Source organism: Pipistrellus kuhlii, unplaced genomic scaffold, assembly GCF_014108245.1.
Source record: "Pipistrellus kuhlii isolate mPipKuh1 unplaced genomic scaffold, mPipKuh1.p scaffold_m20_p_35, whole genome shotgun sequence".
NCBI classification, from domain to species: Eukaryota; Metazoa; Chordata; class Mammalia; order Chiroptera; family Vespertilionidae; genus Pipistrellus; species Pipistrellus kuhlii.
The window spans coordinates 2,287,241-2,307,500 of record NW_023425535.1 but is presented as its reverse complement, the minus strand read 5'-3'; the positions used below and the strand labels follow the sequence as shown (position 1 = coordinate 2,307,500).

At 57.0% G+C, this 20,260-nt stretch overlaps 1 protein-coding gene across 1 annotated transcript in view; it reads left to right on the top strand.

The window, feature by feature from the left end:
* The window catches only part of WDFY4 (WDFY family member 4), a 235,169-nt gene extending 228,969 nt beyond the window's left edge, over positions 1 to 6,200 (top strand). Inside the window, exons 59-62 of the mRNA XM_045570637.1 lie at positions 144 to 326; positions 2,827 to 2,911; positions 5,192 to 5,303; positions 5,840 to 6,200. Of these exons, the coding sequence (XP_045426593.1) occupies positions 144 to 326; positions 2,827 to 2,911; positions 5,192 to 5,303; positions 5,840 to 5,906 (447 nt within the window). The 3' untranslated portion in view covers positions 5,907 to 6,200. The remainder of the gene's footprint in view (positions 1 to 143; positions 327 to 2,826; positions 2,912 to 5,191; positions 5,304 to 5,839) is intronic.
* The last annotated feature ends 14,060 nt before the right edge of the window (positions 6,201 to 20,260 follow it).

Sequence of the window (20,260 nt, the reverse complement as noted above, 5' to 3'; positions counted from 1 at the left end):
TCTTGGAGCACCTGGTTAGTCTTCAGAAGACAGTAGGTTGAGGGTGCCTGGTGCACAGACTGAGAGGCTGAGCAAGTGGCTGATCAGGAGGCTGGGGCCAGGCAGTGACCCTGCTTGGAGTGAAGCCAGGTCTCCCTGCGCAGGGCACCATTGTCTCCTGTGCTGGAGCCCATCTGTCCCTGTGGAATGTCAACGGACAGCCCCTGGCCAGCATCACCACAGCCTGGGGCCCGGAAGGAGCCATAACCTGCTGCTGCATGGCGGAGGGGCCAGCATGGGACGCAAGCCACGCCATCATCACTGGAAGTCGAGACGGCATGGTCCGGGTAGGTGTGCCGGGTGAGATGAGGGCACGGTACAAGAATGTGTTCATCTTTATTCTGCTCCCTTCTGTCAATGGTCTGAATCTACAGGCTGCATGAGACCATTCCCGACCAGTTTCCTGTAGCAAGTGAGGGCAAAGACAAGGCCCTTTCCAATATGCATGTCTAATTTGTACAGACATACTCTCACATAATGAAATAAACACTCAGCAAAGGTATGAAAGTTGAATGGCCAAATGCATAAGAACATAGCCCAGTGCTCATCCAACTATTTATCTCTCTAACTACCCATCAATCTATCCATCCATCCAGTAAAAGATCCACCATCTACCCAACTATTTCTTTCTTTCTTTCTTTCTTTCTTTCTTTCTTTCTTTCTTTCTTTCTTTTTCTTTCTTTCTTTCCTTCCTTCTTTCTTTCCTTCCTTTCTCCCTTTGTTCTTTCCATCCATGTATCCTCCCATCTACCCCTCCATCTATACATCTATGAATCTATTCAGCCATCCAATGGTTTGTCCAACTACTCATCCATCCATCCATCCAGCCAGCCAGCCAGCCAGCCAGCCATGTAACAGTCATTGAACTCTGGCTCTGTGCCAGTCACTTTATATACGCCATAGGACACACAGACACTAATGATAAACAAGTCATTGTCCTCAGATACTCATATTCCAGAAGAGGGGCAAGCAGAAAACACACTCATGTGGTTTGTGCTATCATTAGGATCATTGCAATGTGCTGTGGATCCTCTCTGAGGAGAGCCACGGAGAGAAGAAGGGGAGGAAAGATAAACATTGAGGTGGAAAGAATAGGGTTGGGAAAAACAAATACAGGTGATGTTTCTGCAATTGACAGGAAGGAAGGATGAAGGAATGAGTAAAGATAAAAAAACAAGAGGCCCACTCAAAAAACTGTCAGTTGAATTCGACAGTTTATGAAAGGAAATGTTAATTGAATACTACAAGGTATTCCAGAAAATGCCCATGGAATTCTATAAGCATTTAGAAAGCTCGCTCTTTTAGCCTTGCCCTCCAGAGGCCTCACACTCAGTCTCAGAATCATCATGGAGATGACGCTTCATGAAGCAGAATGGCTAACATGGTGGATATTCTGAGAGGAGAGGCGTTTATTTCCAACAGAGAAGACATCAGAGGAGGTGGCATTTCAACTGATTTCCAAGGATAAGGGAAAGTCAGAGAGTCTGGAGGAGGCCATGCAGTGGGACAGCTGCACGGAAGGAGAGATGAGGCTGAGGAGGCCCCTTACAGGTCCCATCTGTGGCGAGGGGCACCGGGACTTTGCAGAGAGCAGGGTGTCCTGAGCTGGCTGCAGGGCCAGGAGGCACATGGTCCACATGGTCAGCCAGAGGAGCCAGGCGGGCTGAGCACCAGGTGCATTTCTTCATGGGTTCCTCCCCACATGGGTTCCTCCCCACTCTACCCCCTCCCCCCTACCCCCATTGCTCAGCTTGGGAGCTGGGCTCCTGCACAGCCAAAGCTTGCAGGAGCTGCTGTGGAGCTCACAGAAGCATCTGTGCATTTAAGTGGAGGCTGGTCCTTGACCTTCAGTGACAGAAGTCCATACTCAGCAAGTGCAAGCCCTATGTGGTCAGCCTGAGGGTACTGACAGCATGGCTGGGACCAGGGTCAGGATGGAGGCCCAGCTGCTGAGTGGTGAAGGGGGGTCCAGGGCCGGGTGGCAGAGGGACAAGATGGCATTAGCTAGTAACCTGGTTACAAACTGGCTGCTGAGCCTTCTCCTTGCAGGTCAGAGGTGCAGGGTGATGTACTGTGAGCTCACAGGAGTGGAGGGAGATGTACTGTGAGCACACACACAGGGTGGAGGGAGATGTACTGTGAGCACACACACAGGGTGGAGGGAGATGTACTGTGAGCACACAGGGGTGGGGGGAGATGTACTGTGAGTACACAGGGGTGGAGGGAGATGTACTGTGAGCACACACACAGGGTGGAGGGAGATGTACTGTGAGCACACACACAGGGTGGAGGGAGATGTACTGTGAGCACACACACAGGGGGGATGGAGATATACTGTGAGCACATAGGGGTGGGGGGGATGTACTGTGAGCACACACAGGGTGGAGGGGGATGTACTGTGAACACACACACAGGGGGGAGGGAGATGTACTGTGAGCACACAGGGGTGGGGGGAGATGTACTGTGAGCACACACACAGGGTGGAGGGGGATGTACTGTGAGCACACAGGGTGGAGGGAGATGTACTGTGAGCACACACACAGGGGGGAGGGAGATGTACTGTGAGCACACAGGGGTGGAGAGGGAGCCATCTGAGCTGCAGCTTGGCTAACGCTTTGCACTGGGAAGCTGGAGCCTAAGCAACCTTTCCCCAAGAATACATGAACATCAGTGGAGACAAGGCACCCAGCCCTCCCTGGAGGGTGCCCCCTCTCCCCTCCCTCACCCAGCTGTGACGGAAGGGCCCTGAGCCGCTTCTCCTGCCCATGGCGTTTCTCTTTTCCACAGATTTGGAAGACGGAAGACATGAAGGTGTCTGTTCCTGGTCAGGTGGCACTGGAGGAGCCCTCTGCTCTGCCCAGCAGCCCGAAAGGTAGGTGCCAGCCAAGGGTGCAGCAAGGTACCTTTGCTTGCTCAGCCCGCCCTCTCCTGCCCCCTCCTCAGCCCGAGGGCTGCAGCTCCCCCAGGCCACGGAGCCAGGGCAGCCACTGAGTCTCCGACCTGCGTGCTGGGGAGACAGGAGCAGGGTTACTGCGGAGGCTGTGGGAGTGCGGCAGGTGGAGAAGCTCTGCTGAGTGGCAGCCTGGGCCTCAGCCTGCAGGGACCAAGAGCTGGGGCACGTGGCGTGGCTGTGAGAACAGGGAGATGGCGGTTGTCGGGCCTCCTGAGCATCTGGAGGGGCCGCACCTTGCAGAGCTTGCCTCTCTCCACCTGCCAGATGGCTCTGCAATGTCCAACTCCCCAGCCAGGGCCGGTGGGCTGGCGAGCCAGACTGCAACAGGAGCAGGGAGGGGTCGTGCTGTATCCCCAGGGAGAGGAAGGTCACAGGCCCAGCCTGCCCGCTTCATCCTGGGGCCCCCACAGCTCCCCACGACGAGCTCCTCACACCGGCGCTGAGGGCCACGGCCTCGGCATCGCCCAGGAGGTTACTGAAACGCAGAGCCAGGTCCTGTGCTCGGCCCAGCCCGGCCCCGGGAAAGATGGTGCTGTTAGGGTTTCTGTGTCGAGCGCCCAGGTGGCTCGTGGCATGTGCCCCAGGAGGAGAACCACTGCTCCAAGCAGAGCCTCTTCGGGTTGGGGCAGGAAATGTGTCCTCCTGCTGGCGCTGAGTCCCAGGCACCAAGCCACCACAGCGTCACTGCCGCCTGGGGAGAGCGGCAGGAGCAGCCTTGGGGCACACGGTCGTGGGTTCTCAGCCCTCGTGTCCGCCCTTAGAGCAGACGTCTCCGTGACATGGTGAGGAAGGAGGAAACTGAGGCACAGAGATGGCGGATGTAACCCCCATCACAGCTCACGCCAGGGAACCCGGGTCACCACTGCCAGGCCGCCTCCTCTGCCAGGAGCTCAGCACCCACTTTATCCCCCTCGCCGAGCCCAGCTTAGAGTTAGCAGATACACGTGCCCGGGCATGTCTTCTGCTCATAACATTGCTCAAAACTGATAGTCAGGTTTGGCTCAGTGGATGGAGTGTCAGCCTGTGGACTCAAGGGTCCCAGGTTTGATTCCGGTCAAGGGTATCTATCTTGGTTGTGGGCACATCCCCAGCTGGGGGTGTGCAAGAGGCAGCTGATTGATGTTTCTCTCTCATCAATGTTTCAAACTCTCTATCCCTCTCCCTTCTCTGTAAAAAAAAAACAAAACAAAAAAACAAAAAAAAAAACACAATAAAAATATATTTAAAAACAAAACAAAAAACTGATAGAAAGGGGCCAGGATCGGGCATGACACATGGATATGTGCATACGTGTCCCATGTCCTCAGGTGCCATAGGGGCAGGAGGAGCGCCTTGAGGCACCCTGTTCTCTAACTTCTGCCTGGAAGCTGTTCACCCATCAGTGGCAGCAGGACTGCCAGTTAAGCACGGTTCATCCGAGGAGCCCCTCAGAGATTTGGACTCAGTCTGAATGTAAAAGTGCTCGGGACCAGCTGGTTGCTCAGACTTGTCCACAGCACACATGCACACATGTCCTGGTGCACAGGCTGCCTGCACGCCCAGCAGCCACCTGGGGCCGTGGGGCAGCTGCCTCATTCCCACCCAGACGCCAACCGAGTGACTTCACAGGGACAGACGCAGCTGAGGTCTCCCCATCGCGCCTCCGCACTGGAGGAATTACTGTCTGCCCCCAAATGCGGTCATTAAAATGAGGGAAGTAACAATCATTGAGTTATATTTTTTGAAAAAACATTCTCAGCATTTAATTATTGGTTGTGGTGTGAGAGAATTTAGATAAGTTGATAAAGCCAACTTTATGTAATTTATTTTTACTAGGCAATTAAGGGCTGCATTACATCCTGGCAGCAAGGTATTGTGGGGCATCTTATTAAGCATAAAGCCAGTAAACACTGATGAACAATTTTGCTGAACTAGGCATGCAATTTAGAAAGCAATAATACACAAATCCAATTTGGTCCACCATGGATACGCGGCACGTCAGCACATGTAACTATCACAGCCGGCAAATTAAATTGGGACGGCCCTTTTTGCAACAGCACAGGCCAAGATTAAATATATTTCCCCTCAATTTAGCAAGTTGCTGACCACAAATATAAATATGTGTGTGTGTGTGTGTGTGTGTGTGTGTGTCCCTCGTGTGGGTGCACACGGTCATGTGTGTGAAGCCACTTGGGCTTGCTAACTGTGCTCTCCCCACAGGTCACAGGTGTGAGAAGAATCTTGCCCTGTGCAGAGAGCTGGACATCAGTGTTGCTTTGACGGGGAAGCCCAGCAAGACCAGCCCTGCGGTGACAGCTCTGGCGGTATCCAGGTAACCACAGCTTGGCTTCTGCAGGCCTCCAGCAGAGGGCGCTGTGGCCATCCCGGGGAAAGTGCACCAGGCTCATGCAGCCTCCCTGTGGGACCCAGGGGGGCCCATCATGCACAGGATTCAAGTTGGGTGGCCATGCGGGGCCCTTGGAAATGTACTTTAGCACATACATGTCCCTGCTCTCTCTCATTGAACACCCATGAATCCACAAAGAAATCCAAAAGGTGAACGTAAGTTGCTTTGTGACTGTATCCTAAAGAGGTCCTTTCCCTGAGGCCCCACTACCCATTGCAGTGTTTATTCTATTAATGCCGGGAGGGCTCTGACCCAATGCAGAGTAGCTGCATGTCAGAGGCCACATGGTCCCGGCTGCATCTCAGCACCGGAAGAACCTGGGGAAGCCGGAGGACACGCAGGGCCCCGGTGGAGGCAGGGCAGGCTCACAGTGGGGACTGCTACCTCCATGCTGGCCATTTCCTGGCTGCGGCTGAGATAAGCTTCCTCTGACACTCCTGTCTCTTCTTTTTCTTCCCCAGAAACCAGACCAAGCTCCTGGTGGGCGATGAGAAGGGGAGGATATTCTGCTGGTCGGCGGAAGGGTAGGAAGGAAGATATGGCAGTGTGGCCTGGGTGCAACAGCTGTGGCAGCTGCAGGGAGGAAGCTGGGCCTGGATGCCTCCCCTCTGCACGGCCTCCGAGGAAGGCTGGCTGCCTCCAAGCCCCCAGAGTGCCAGCCTGTCCGGGGCCCCGGGGCCTCGGCCTTGCCCTGTGCCATCTGGGCTTTTACAGACGGGTAGGAGCTCAAGGCTCCTGCAAACAGCATGCTGGCATCCGGGACCCCTATGCCACCTGCACACCAATCACATGGGATCGCCTTCCGAAGAGCTTGTTGCACTGGGGAAAATGGGGCTGCTTACTGGAAACTAATGGGGATGCTGTGATGTCTTTATTTTATTAAAATGATTATTTTCCAAGTGTAAGCGCTCCTGAGTGTAAAGCCGCCACCCTTTCCAGGCATCTCTCTCCTTAGGAAGCCCGAGCCTCAGGGAAGCCACCCTCCTCCTCCCTTGTCAGCCCCTCCAGTGATCTTGCCATCCTGCTGGGCCTTGCGGGGAGTGGGGGACTTTGCTCAAGAGGCTTCTGTGGCTGAGGCACAGGTCCTGGACATGAGGCTGCCCAGGGAGGCACAGGGCATCCACCTGAGGGCCAGCCCACCAAGGCCTGCTTGCTCGGCTCTGCACCCTCAGCTGTGGGGTCCCAGCCAGGCCCTGGTATGGCAGGCTCTTCCCAGGCCCATTCCTCTGTGGAGACCGAGGACCACATGCACATGGCGATTAGAGCTAGAGCTGCTTTTGGGAAAACTTGGTGCCAGGTGACCCCTGCTCTCCACTGCGCATGGAGCCCTCCAAGGACTTCCAGCCCCTTTGAGCCGGGTCCCTGTGGGCTCAGCCGTTGGGCATGGAGGACTCTCCCTCCCGCGATTGCCTGCTCCCAGCAGCCTTCAGGACTCCCGAGGGACACGCACCTGCCTCTCAAGGATGCCCAGCTCAGCGGCACACAGGGATGGGGCGCTGAGCTCCTTGCATTGTCTTCCCTCCCTGGCTTTCCTCGGGGATCCGGGTCATTCCCATGTTCCTATAAGCCAGGCACAGCCCCGAGACCCTGCCAATCTAGCTCAGGCTGGAATGGCAAGAAAGGGGCCTGGTGTCTGGCGGCCCCAGGGGCAGTGAGTGAGTTCAGAACTGCGGACATAGGAATGGTGTGTAGCTATGTCCAGAACAGTGATGAGGGCGGTTAGAAAATGGTGACTTGTCTGTAAATGCGGGGAAGTACCTGCAAAGAGAAGGTGGTGGAGGAGACACAGTTCTGGGTCAGGGCACGGCCTCTCGGAGGAAAGGGCTGGCCTGTGTGAGCGGAGCTCTGGCCGGTGTGAACGGGGCCCTGGCTGATGTGAACGAGGTGCTGGCCAGTGTGAATGGCACCCTGGTGTACGTGGGATGGTGCCCTGGCACACAGGCTCTCTCAGGCACATTCAGTCAACAAGCCTTTCGAGCACTGGCCTTGGCTTCCCAATATCATGGCGAGAGTGGGAACAGTGTTGGGCCTTGCTGCAAACAGGGTTGCGTGAGGGGAAGAGCTGTGGGGAGACACTCACGCCCTAGGGAAGGCACAGGTGGCGTCGGCTACCACAGCAAAGCACTGCCCTGCCGGCTGGGAGATGACACCGTCTCTCATCTCTCCGGCGTCGGCGTGAAGGTGTCACAGGGTTCTCCCTCCTTAGCTTGTCGATGGCGTCTTTTCCCTGCGTCCTCATGTGGCCTTTCCTTTGTGACTGTGTCCAAACGTCTCCTTCTGTGAGGAAACCAGTCAGACTGGGTTGGGTCCCACCCTAATGATGTCAGTTTACCTTACCTGCTGACAGTTGTCCTCTCTGAATAGGGTCAAATCTGCGATACCAGCGGTCAGGAGCTCAACAGGTGAGCTCCAGAGAGACAGCTCAGTGGACGGCTCGGTCCGTACGCTGGCTGGAGGAGGTGGCCCTAGAGCAGGAGCTGGGCTGGTAGACAGGGCATGGCCTTGCTGAGCTGGGAAGCAGGGCATTATAGGAAGAAGGGCAGCACTGGCAGAGACCCAGGGCCCATGGCCGAGGCAGGGTGAGCCAATGGGCAAAGACGGGGGCAAGGCGCCAGCGGCTGCTCTAGGCTGAGGGCTGGAGGCCAGCGGTGGGCAAGGTGGGGGCGTGAGGGGTAGAGCTGGACCGTCCACCCCCAGCTCCATCCCAGTGCACGGCTCCCAGGAGATGTTCAGGGCGCTACCCAGTCTCTGAGTGTGAGTGAGTGAGTGACACACAGAGGTGGTGGTTCTGGGGGAAGGAATAACTCTGAGCGCTGGCAGGTCTGGGCAGCGGCCCTCCCACAGGCGGGAGTGAGGAAAGTGGGAAGATATTCGAGGAAACTGGTGGGATGTCCCGGTGGGACCAGGCTGCAGTTGAGGATGTGCCAGCAGGATGTGCCAGATAGACTGGGCAATGCCACCATGGTGCCGGGAGCCAGGAGGAGTGAAGCTGCTCTGCACTCAGGTCCCAAGGGGCGGGCACCAGGGCCTTCACTGCAGACCTGGTCACCCTGGCTCCGCAGGGTGAACGGTCTGTGGGCAGACCTTGGGGGGAGGGGGTTGGGGCTGGCGTGCAGAGGAGCCCCAGGTGTAGGCCCAGAGTCTAAAGGTTCCTGGCAGCTGAGGGCCTGAGGCTTCCGCTGGCCTCAGTGCTCAGGGGCCGGGCAGCGGTGACTGGCCTCTGAGGCTGCTGGTGATGGAGAGAAGCCAGGGCAGTGGCCTGAGGCTGGGCAGGGGAGAGAGGGCAGGCTCATAGCAGGGCCCCCAGCAGCACAGCCAGGCAGAGCCAGGAGCTCCGGCTCCTTGGGCTGAGGTTCAGGGCTCCGTCCAGGCTGCCAGAATCCCCCTTTCAGCGGGGACGGGGAGACCTAGAGCAGCCGGGCTCCCGGAGAGGGCATGCGAGGACAGGAGGTGCAGGGAGGGTCATGGGCATGAGCAGTGCCACCAGGAAACCTGAGCCCCATTCCCAGCATCCCCACCGCCTGCCAACAACAGCCCAGCTTCTGTTTCTGCAAAACTGGATCCGGTGTCTGCCTGCTGGCTTGTCAGGAGACTGAAGTCACATCTGGTTATTTATGGGGCGAAGCAGTGACAAGCTGCCTACTCGGACACGGTGCAATCTTTCTCCATACCACCTATCCGCCCTCCTGGCTGACCCAGGCCCTGGGCAGACCCCAGGACCAAGAAAGACATTGCTGGTGCCCGGGAAGCCCCCTGCCTGGGCCCAGGGATGGCATTGCTTCGGAACATCCAGAATGCAAGTCTAGATCAGACCTCTGGTCCCAGGGAACCTAGTCCCTGTGCTGGGCGGCAGCCACAGTCTGCACGCTGAAGGTCTCCCAGGGCCCCCCTTGGAGATACTCTGGTGACAGGAGCCCACTGCTGCCCACCTGCAGTCTCAGGGCAGGTGGCTTGTGAGGGGCCAGGGACCCCTCATTCCACTCACTTTCACGAGCTCAGCCTGAGATGGCAGCGGGCCCAGCTCTCTCCCTGCTGAGCTCCCCTCTCGTAACTTCTGAGTAACTGGGGCATGCTGGGTTGGCTGACCCGCCACCGCCACCAGCCATGCCATACTAGGGGTGTCGAACTCAATCAGAGAAGGGGCCAAAATCTAAAATCCAGCCTAAATCGCGGGCCGAATGGTTTACTGAACAGTCATAAACTGTCATTGTGATGGAAACGCAGCGGAGTGCAGTGATGACAGCGCGGTGCGGGCCACATTGCAAGGCCTGGCGGGACGGATTTGGCCCGCGGGCCTTGTGTTTGACACATGTGCCATAGACAGTGCTCCCACGGCTCAGCTCTCCTCGTTCACACCTGCACTGCCTTCAGTCCGTGCTTCCTGCAATGCTCACCCGGCCTCTCTCTGAGCTCTGAGCTCTGAGCCCTGAGCTCGGGGGACAGAAGCCCAGGCCCTGGGAGCCACTCAGGATGGCAACTGCCTCCCCCAGGCTCAGCCAGCAGCCGGGGGCGGAGAACTCAAGATTGGATGTGACCACATTAGCATGCAGCCAAGCAGGGTGCATTTGGGGAGAAATGGACTCTTCATATGAAAATCCTGATGAAATTTGTTTTACATAAAATCAGATCTCTCTAAACCGAAATCAGTTTTGTGTAGTAAGTTCTGGGTACACATGACAGGCTGATGGGGCGGCGGGAGTGTGTGTGTGTGTGTGTGTGTGTGTGTGTGTGTGTGTTCACGAGCGTGTGGTTTCCATTTCACTCCATGGCTGCTGCAGCGCCTTCACAGTGCCCCCGCCCTAGTAACCAGTGTCGCCGAATTCTCTTCTCTCCCTCCTCTCCCCCCACTCTCTGAAAGCACAGAGAACACTGCAGCCTGCTCACCCCTCTCCCCCCTCTCTCTGGAAGCACAGAGAACACTGCAGCCTGCTCCTGCTCTGAGATCTCTTTCTGCCCCGACTGGTTGACTCAGACATTCCTGTCCAAGACCCTTCGCTGCCAGTGGCCGGAAATGTGTCGTCATAAAGAAACTGCTTTGCACAGACAGCGGCCCATGCCCCAACGCTGCCAGGCCCGGCAGCACTGCCATCCTCACCCACAGCGGCACTGCGGTTCTCATGGACACCAGCTGTTCCCTGGTTAACTATCCATCCACACAGCTGTTCGCTGGTTAACTACCGCCTACACAGCTGCTTGCTGGTTAACTATACATCCATGCAATTATTTCCCGGTTAACTACCCATCCACACAACCGTTCCCTGGTTAACTATCCATCCATGCAGCTGTTCCCTGGTTAACTATCCATCTACGCAGTTGTTCTCTGGTTAATTACCCATCCATGCAGCTGTTTGCTGGTTAACTAACCTACCCACGCAGCTCTGTGTGGAGAGACCAGCTTACATGCCTTCTGTGACAAGAAGCTCACTCTCAGAAGACAACACCTAGGACACTGAGGCCATCCTCCCAATGAGCACAAGCTGTAGCCGCCGTAGGAGCCCCTGGTGCAGAGGCCGTGAGACCTGCACTCAGGACCCCGTTCTGCATCCGCGGCCCCAGCAGTTCTAGCCTCTTGCTGTTGCTTTGTAAAAGTGGAGTAATAGTTACTGACCTCACAGGTTGTTGTGAAGATTAAATGTGGTAATGTGTGCACAGTTCCTAGGACAGAGCAGGGTCTCAGAAAACACTAATCATTTATTATCATCATCATTATTAATGTAGTTGCTCACAACAGGCCCAATAAGGGAATAATGAATTTCATTTTCTTTTCTCCTCTCTCCTCTCTGAGAAATTATACCTTCATTCATACATTCCCAAATTTTCTCAATCCCTTACTACCCTCTGATTTTCTATATCAATTGTACCAATTACCAATCAATCTTCACTAATAAAATGGAAATATGTAAATTGACCATCATTTTGCAATGCTCACCAGCCAATCAGGAGTGGGTATGCAAATTAGTGGGGGGAAAGATAGTGGCAGCCACAAAGCCAGCCAGAATGGGCAGGAGGCTTGGGTTGCCCCTAACAATAGAGGAAGCCAAGTTTCCTGCCTGCTTGGGCCGGCCACTGAGGGAGGGGCCTGTGGGCGGTGGCCATGGAGCAGGCCTGAGCGAGGAAGGCTTGGGTGACCCAGGGCAGCCACTGAGGGAGAGGCCTGAAAATGGCCCTCAGCCCCTTATCCAGGGAGCAGGGGCTCGGGCAGGCTGCACACCTGGACCTGCCCCAGACGGCAGTGTCACTGCAGCGGCCGCTGCAGGAACACCGAGAAGAACAGGCGACATTGACCCCCAGCTCTGCCCAGGCCCACCTGAGCAACTTCCCTGTGTACACTATTGATGACATCCAATCCAGGCGCAGGGATAAAACCCACTTGCCAGGCTCGCATCCCACCTGGGGAGAGGAACACTGGATACATAACGAAGTACAAAACACCTGGTAGTAAGTGCTCTCTGGGAGAAAGAAAAGTGGGAAGAGGCAAGAAGGTCTGAGGGGAGAACTGTGTGATGGACGGGTCGGGGTGCCAGGACGGCTTCCCCAGTGAGGTGGCCCCTGGGAACTGAGGCAAGCGAGGGAGCGGCGTGTGAGTGCTAGAGAGCGAATTCCACTCCTGGGTGAGTGAGGGCGGGTCCTGGGCAGCTGCATGGCCACTGTGTTGGGGGCAGTCACGGTGACAGAAGGGGAGGGTCAGAGCAGAAATGAGGGAGGAGCATCGGGGGCCCCAGGGTCTTTGGGGTGCAGACGTGGGGAGGGGAGAGCAGCCTCTGAAAAACAGCAGCAGAAGGTGCCCGCCTGGCGCAGCCGGGTGATCCCGGCCCAATGCCACCACGTTCTGCTCAGCCCAGGAGGCAGGCACTGCCCTGCCACAGCCCACGCTGACCACTCTTGGCCATTCCCTGGTCCCGGCGGCCCTGGCATCTCATACAGGCAGGAGTAATCCCTGGAGTCTGGGGTGGTGCTGTGGGCATGGACCAAACTGGGAGGCCCACACCAAACCTCCGATCCCCATCTGGCTGAGGCGGCCCCCGCAGGGACCCCGCTCCCTCCTCACAGAGCAGCGCATCCTCCCCTGGAGCAATGCCAGCTGCCAGCCTCCAGGCCGAGCCAGGGCCGTGCGGGATCGCCGTGAAGAATAGCACAGATGGTGCGCTCGCCATTTCCTGTACAACACATAATTAGGTTAGATAAGAAACTAGCTGTGTCTAAGTGCTGTAAATGTCTATATTAAGCTATTTTGAAAGTGCCGAGCACTTTGACATTTGAGAGTTCAGAGTAATTGAGGTATTGAAATAAAATCGCTTCTGTTATTTAAAAGGTCATTACCGTCTTCAGCTAGATGTATGAGGACTATTTTCCACTCTGCTGAGCCGCTCTCCCGGCACAATTAGCACCGCTTGAGCAGAGCTTCCCACTCCCACCGCAGCCCGCCAGGCCGGCAGCCATCAGCAAAGGGAGCCGCTGTCACTCAGTCACCGCCACCGGGGGGAGCGGCTGCCCTAGACTCAGCACCTCTGTCCACCTGTCCTGGTACCCCAGCTTTCCTGCAAGTTTGTCTCCTTCTCACAAAAGTTCTTCAAGGACATCATGGAGGGCAGCGGCTTGCAAACTAAGAACTGGGGCCGCCTGGAGGGCAGGGCAGGGGCATGGCAGGCCGGCTGGGAGGTTGCCACATTGCACAAGGTCGCTGAGTGATCCTGAGCAACTGGTATACTTGGGGAGTCAGCAGCCCTTAACTCTATGGGCTTCCCTTAACTCTATGGGCTTCCCTTTAGTCTATGGACTTCCCTTTACTCCATAGGCTTCCCTTTACTCCAAAGACTTCCCTTTACCCCATGGGGTTCCCTTTACCCCATGGGGTTCCTTTTACCCCATGGGGTTCCCTTTACTCTATCGTCTTCTTTAAGCCTCCCAACTGTCCCAAGAAAAACATTTCTATTTCATAGATGAGAAAACCAAGAATTGAAGAGGTTAAGAAGTTGGGAACAGCAAAAAAGTGGCTGGAGAATCCTTTTAGACTCGCACAAATGACGGCCATCACCCCGTGCCTAGCTCCAGCAGGCCAGACAGCTCTGGCCTCTGCCCGCCTGTCCTGACCCTCCCCAGGCCATCGGTCCTCAAGCTCCTAGGGTTCCTCTTAAAGAACAGACTCAAGAGAGCCCAGCTGAGCTTTTCCAATGGATAAGTTTAGACCAGTGGTTGGCAAACTCATTAGTCTACAGAGCCAGATATCAACAGTACAATTGAAATTTCTTTTGAAAGCCAAATTTTTTAAACGTAAACTTCTAACGCCACTTCTTCAAAATAGACTTGCCCAGACCGTGGTAGTTTGTGGAAGAGGCCAAAGAGCCTGCCTGACTCGTGAGCCGCAGTTTGCCGACCACAGGTTTAGACCATCGGTCCCGGGGATGGAGACTCTGCCGGACGAGGCCTGGCCAGAGGCCGGCAGGTGCCCGTCACCCTCACGCCATGAGCCTCTCCATTCTCCTCAGCCCCATGGTCCCGTGAGGACACACATCAGGCACGGGTCTCAAACGTCGCTCAGCGAACATGGCTACGTTCCCCTCCGCACACTGAAGCTGGAAACTTCTATCGGTTCTCATTCAGGACACTTCACCGCTCCCCAAACCATGGAGTTAACAAGTAGAATGTCCTTAACTACAACTTAGATACCTAGTTTAGTGCTCAATTATATCCTGTGCTCATTCATTTAATGATTACGCCTCCTAGAAATCCCTCACAGAGATCCTGACTTCTAAGGGCATCTTAGCAGACAGGCAAGCCTTGGATGGTGGCTGCCCAGCCGCCCAGGGCTGCCCGAGGTTCAGGTAACCAGGGCTGGCCAAGGCTTGCGCTGCCAGCAGTGGCAGCAGCAGAGGCATGATGGTGGCGTTGCCTTCCCCTGATCACTTCATTGCCTCCCACCCCTGAGAGCTCCTGGACTGTGAGAGGGAGTAGGCCAGGCTGCGGGACGCCCTTCCAGTGCATGAATTCTCATGCACGGGGCCGATAGTTAAATATAAAAGCAAATAAACATGCATTCTAGTGGAGATACTGCAGATGATAGCTCAGATGACAGGGTAAAGAGCACTGCGTTTCTGTTTGTCCATTTGGGCTCATCTGTGGCTAGCGTTTAGACCATCTATTTCTCCCTGCTGCAGGATGCCATTTTGTGAGCAGCAGAGTCTGCTGAGCTCCTCTGAGGAGCACGGAGCCAGGCTGAGCACAGAGGCGTAGGCAGGTTCATGCATCTCTGGGTGTGGAAGGCAACTGACACAGACCGGACACATGAGAGGGATGGGCGGGCTGAGGTTCAGGGGGGCAGTGGAGACACCCTGCTTTTGTTGAGTAGCCGAGAAGGACTGGAGTGACTGGATATTGGACCAGCCCCTGGCCCTCCCTTGGAGAGAGTACTGAGAAACATGCTGCATATGAAAGAGAAGACAACACACCAGGAACACCCTTTGTAAAGTGCGAGCAACTTACACACAGAAGCTCCTCTCACTACCTTGTGCCAGGGCGGGGAGCTCACCTGGAAAATAACGAACAGCCTGGGCCTCCACAGGGGCCTGGCCTGTCCACAGCCGAGCGCAGGGCTCTTCCCAGGAGGCCGCGGTCCTGACTGCGGTGAGGTCTGAGACGGGAGGCCAGGCCTGGGCCAGCTCCGCACAGCGTCCAGGGCCACTCCTCCTTGTCCTGCAGAAGAGGAAGCTCTGCAGACCCGTGAAGGGAGAGCACCTGATTCCCGCCAGCCTGGCCCAGCCAGGGGTGCCGCTGGCACTGTGGCTTTGCCAGGCCAGGGACGCTATTCCAGGCTTGTGGTGATGGGTCTGGCGGGGTGGCCAGCGGGGTGAGGCCAGCGGTGCCCTTGCTGAGTGTGGCAGCCTGAGAGTGAGGGCTGTGGCAGAGATTAGGAGGCCATCAGGAGGAACAGGATCTGAGGGAGAAATCCCCTCCACATGGGCTGCGGATTCTTTTAGTTTCACAGCACCTTCCCAGCCCTGGTTCACTTCCATCCTCTCTAAGCACCAAGAGGCGGGAGGGTGCCAGGCTCAGCCACAGGCTGTAGGAGCAGCGGGTGACAAGGCAGACCCGCCCTGCCCTCAGGGGGACTCGCTGTCCCGTGAGCAAAGGCTGCCCTCTAACTTCCTCGCTCTCCCAGCGCTGCTGGGGGGCTGCCATGAGAGAAGGCAGGGCCCGCAGGGCGGGGAAAGGTCTGTGTGCCAGGCCTGCCTGCCCACGCTCAGGGGCCAAGCAAACACCAGTGGATGGTTCATCCCGGAGAGGCTGAGCATCAGCTCATGGCAGAGCCAGCCTGGGATGGCGCCTGGGCCGGTGGGTGGCTCCCCCTGAGGGCAGGCCCCTCTGGGAGCCCTCACATGCCTGCCCCTCCCCTACGGGCTCCCGAGGCCGGGGTTTAGGGCTGAGGCAGGAGCGCACCATCGCCCTCCAGGCCCAAGAGGACCTGCTCCTCCGAAGGTGGCTGGGTGTTGGCCAGGCCAAGCACGTAAGGGCTGAGGCCAGAGCCCAGCTGCTTCTCACAGACGCAAAGCAACTACAAGGCAGCCAGGGCTCGGTCAGATATTCTGACTAAATGCTTGTGTTCCTGAGCAAGAAGGGCCAGAACAGCAGCAAACAAACCAAACTGATTGCAAGGCTGCCAGCCCCTGACCCCGAGCCCAGCACCTGAGCCAGAGAGAAGCCGGTGTGCTTGCTCGGTTCACAGCCGCATTTGGCACCTGCACAGATCATCACTTTATTTGCAAATGGAATAGAGGGACAGAGAGCACATAAGAAGAGAAGGGTGAGCTCGGATTAGGAGGAAAGTGGGAATGTGGAGGAGAGGCAGAGGGGATGGCTGTGGAGAAGGGCAGAGGGTCCCGGTGAAGCAGCATGAACAGAAGCAAGGGGTCCTCATGTCCTCGGGGATGGCCACGAGGGCCGTCAGCCAGGATGAGCGGAGCTGCTGCCAGTGCTGGCTGGAGCCGGAAGGAGGTGGGAGAAGCCTGAGGAGGGCACCATGCGGGTGTCACACCTGCTCACTCAGGGAGACCACACCCGGGCGACGCCCTCGCGATGACCACTCTCACCGGTTCGATGTTGTCAGGCCCCACAGGAGTATGTAAATCAGCAGCCGGTCCCCTCTCTGCTCCCCTCTCTGGGCCAGTTATTATGGGGAATAGACCCGGGAACAGCGACTTGCACAAATCCCCGACCTATCCGAGTCAGGAGGACACAGCAAAGCCAGAAGCAGCCAGGCCACCACGCTCCTCACCCTGGGGCTGGGAGTGGGAGAATTCCAGGGTTCAGGAGCCTTAGGTCTGCCTCTATAATGTGCCACGCCCTGGGCTTACCACGTTACCTTCCCACGGCAGCTCTCCTCCCTTCCCGCAGTCCGTGCCCTCGTGGTGCCCGAGGGGTCCCCGGGGCCGGTCGTGAGGAAGAGCAGGGAGGCAGGCAGCCTCTGTATGTCTGCTGTTGCAGGGCCTGTGCCCACCTCCCTTCCCGGTGGCCTGTCCTCCGCCCTGCAGTCCCCGGGGAGGCTGAGGAGGGCCCAGCGCCCTGCTCTCTGAGGCGCACCTCCCCCAGGCCGTCTGCGCGGAGGGAGTGAGAGCCAGGGAGGCCTGACCTCTGCCTCCTGGCACATCCTGACCCTGCAGCGGGGCTGCTCAGATAGACTCCAAACTCTCCGCTTGACCCTTCCCCTCCGGCTCCCAGGCACTCTGGGATTGCTTCCTATCGGTTCTTATCGATCACAATAGGCAGTAGGACAGGCCTGAGATGGGCTGGGCATCCATAGGGCATCCTGAACTAGGACCCTTAGGACCAGAAACTCGAGGGTGGAGTCAGCACAGGCCTGCAAGAGGGGTTGACGTGGCCGGGGAGCAGCATGGAAACCAGGGGCACCCAGAGCAGAGCTGGACAGGGGCACGCAGTGTGGGAGGCATGGAGGCTGAGGCTGCACGCTGAGAGCCGGTTCCAGCTGGGCCTGCCACCGACCGACCGCCTCCCGTGGGAAGCAGGACCCTTGCTAGCTCCTCACTTTCCCAGCGGCAAAGTCGCAGACTTCATCATGCTGTTGCTGGGCCCTTGCAATGGGACCTGCCAGGGCCTCTGAGCGCCATGCTCAGAGGGAGCCTCAGACGGGCACACACACGTGCTTCGGCACAGCAGTGCCTGTGTTGGCGGCGCTGAGGTTCCGTCACTCATAAATAGGAAGCAATGTGTCCGGCCTATCAGCAGTGGGGAAGCCAAGAAAGGAGACCAGAGGCGGGTCCTCCAACAGCAGCCACGGCCCCACACAGTCCGGCCGCTAATGAGTTTTCCTCGTGCGCTGATGGAGGACACTCGCAATAAAGTTTAATGTGGAAGAACAAGGTGCATTTAACCGAGGCTGTAAACATCTCTAATTCTATTTAAAGCTATAGGGTGCAATACATTAACATTTAACAATCAGACACTGAGCTGGTGCGAAGCTAATCGAGCTGTGTTTATTAGAATGCAGGCACTGAGGCGTCTTCCATCAATGACACAGAAGGAGGGGTGCTGGGGCCCCCCCAGGCTGTCGGGAGGATGAGGGGACTCCCCAGGTCAGCGCCACGGGACGGCACCGGCTGCGGTGAAGGAAGAGCACCGAGCTGGTGGTGGCAGCTCAGTGCCAAGGCGGATAGCTTGCCACCTTGGGAGTTACTTTCCCAGCAAAACAAAGTGGTTTTGAAAATGTGAAATGTGTGCTGAAACCAGTTTGGCTCAATGGATAGAGCGTCGGCTTGGGGACTGAAGGGTCCCGGGTTTGATTTCCGGTCAAGGGCATGTACCTTGGTTGCGGGCATATCCCCAGTAGGGGGTGTGCAAGAGGCAGCTGATCAATGACTCTCTCTCCCTTCCTCTCTGTACAAAATCAATAAAATATATATTTTTTTTAAAAAAAAAGAAAAACTGCAAAAAAAGGAAAATAAATAAATAAAATGTGAAATGTGTAATTAATTCAGAATAAGCAGAGGCTCACCCTCAGTTCTACCGGACGTCTGACACTGCCAGCGCGTCCTCCTCAGAGACACTCCAGGCCCGTCCCTCCCACCCTCCTGACCTGCCAGCAGGGGCTCCCCACCACTCAGACCTCCCCCAGGGGCTCAGGGGCTCATTTCCAACAGCTTCCCTCCTGCCACTCACCGTGGGGCTGGGGACCTGAAGCACAGCCCTCCCTGGGAGCTGGTTAGGAGCAGAGACCGCCAGGCCCGGACCTCCTGGACCAACACCCACTCCAAGGAGACCCAGGGTCACCTGGCCCCAGGGCTCCCCACCGCACCCGAGGCTCCTGACCACCCTGAAGCCGGAGCGTCCTCCACACCCATTTTCCATTTCAGGGAGCAGCTTGTGTCTAGTGTGTGGGGTGGGGTGTGTGGTGGGGGGAGGGTATCAATATTCCCACCAAGAGAAGATCTGCAGGAAAGAGAAGGGGCTGAGCTAGAGGCTGGGAGCCAGGTCTGTGTGTCCAGGGCCTCCTCCCTGCTTCTCGCTCAGCGTCTCCTTTCTTCTCCTGGGCTTCTCGCCCACTAAGACATTGCTGTGGGCAGATGTGATGGGTGGCATCCCAGCTTGGTGGCCCAAGGTGGGCGATCACTTCTTTCTCCCAGGACTGGCTAGCCAGGCCGCCTCAGGCATGCTCTGGACCCGTCGTGGCCCAGCTCAGGTTGTAGACATGCCTATAGGGCTGGTGACGAACAGCCCACGGACAGCCCACAAAGTACCAGCAGGGTTAGTGTTCTCATCACAAGCGAGCACTGTGGCTTCTGGGTGTGTGGGTTGGCCCAGAGGCCTGCACCCTGAAGAGTGTCCCATGCCGTGTCATTCCAACAGGGCCCAGGACACCTGGCTGTTGCCTACCCTGTGAGCTAACAGTCATAGAGAGTTAAGGAAGCGGTGGCCCTACAGAAATCCCAGCCCTTTCCCAGCACGGCTGCTTCCGTTCAGGCTGGGGGTGCCTCTTCTCAGCCCCTTTCTCTGCACGGTGACTCCTCTCCACACGTGGTGCAGGCCACAACTCACCACCGCGCCGGAGTGCGCCCACTCTGCCTGCACGCACCACTGCGGCCTGAGCAATAGGCTCTTACTTGTTCTAACTTTGCTGACACGTGCAAGCAACCGTGGGTGTGCACACTTCCTATGCACAGCTGTTCCCATAGACGCCGTACAGTGAAAGCAAGCCCAAGAACTCTCTAACTTCCCTTTGCATGAGTCACTTCTCATGTGTCCTCAGAAATGTCAGTGCGTGTTTGGTGGCGTATTTGGTAGCGAATGAATGGGTAGACCATTTTTTAAGTTTCCTGTGACTGTAACATCAAGATCTTTCCCCCACAGGGGAGCACTAGCAGCACATCACGCTTGCTCCCCATCGGCCAGAGCGAGCTTGGAGTCTGGAGGCCAGAGCTGGCTCCTCACTCCCTCGGGAAGCTGGTCAGTAGGGGCCTTGGTCCCGCAGCTCCCTGGCTCCTCCGCTGGCAGCCCCCTCGCACGCCTTAGCGTGCACCTGTGAGGCCGAGACGAGTTTGGGATAAAGAATCTGAACTGAATATATCCAATGGCTTTTAGACCAACTTGCAACTGCAGCTCTGAGAGCTGCTCTTCTCGGTGGGACGAGTTTACTTCCACGTGCGATGGCCCTATGCTCCCCGGAGTGTGAGGGCTTGCTCTGCGTGATTTAAGTTCAATCCAGTTCTGCAGGGGCCTGGGCTTCCTCCCCCACGGCCGCTCCCACCATCTCCTCTCCACATGCCCGCTGCCCCTGGCACCCCCAGGGCCCATGTGGCTCTTCGTGCAAATTAGGAAATCCCTTATTTCCTCAAAACACCGAGTCCCCACGCCCTGCTGCTGCTGTGCTGTAGACA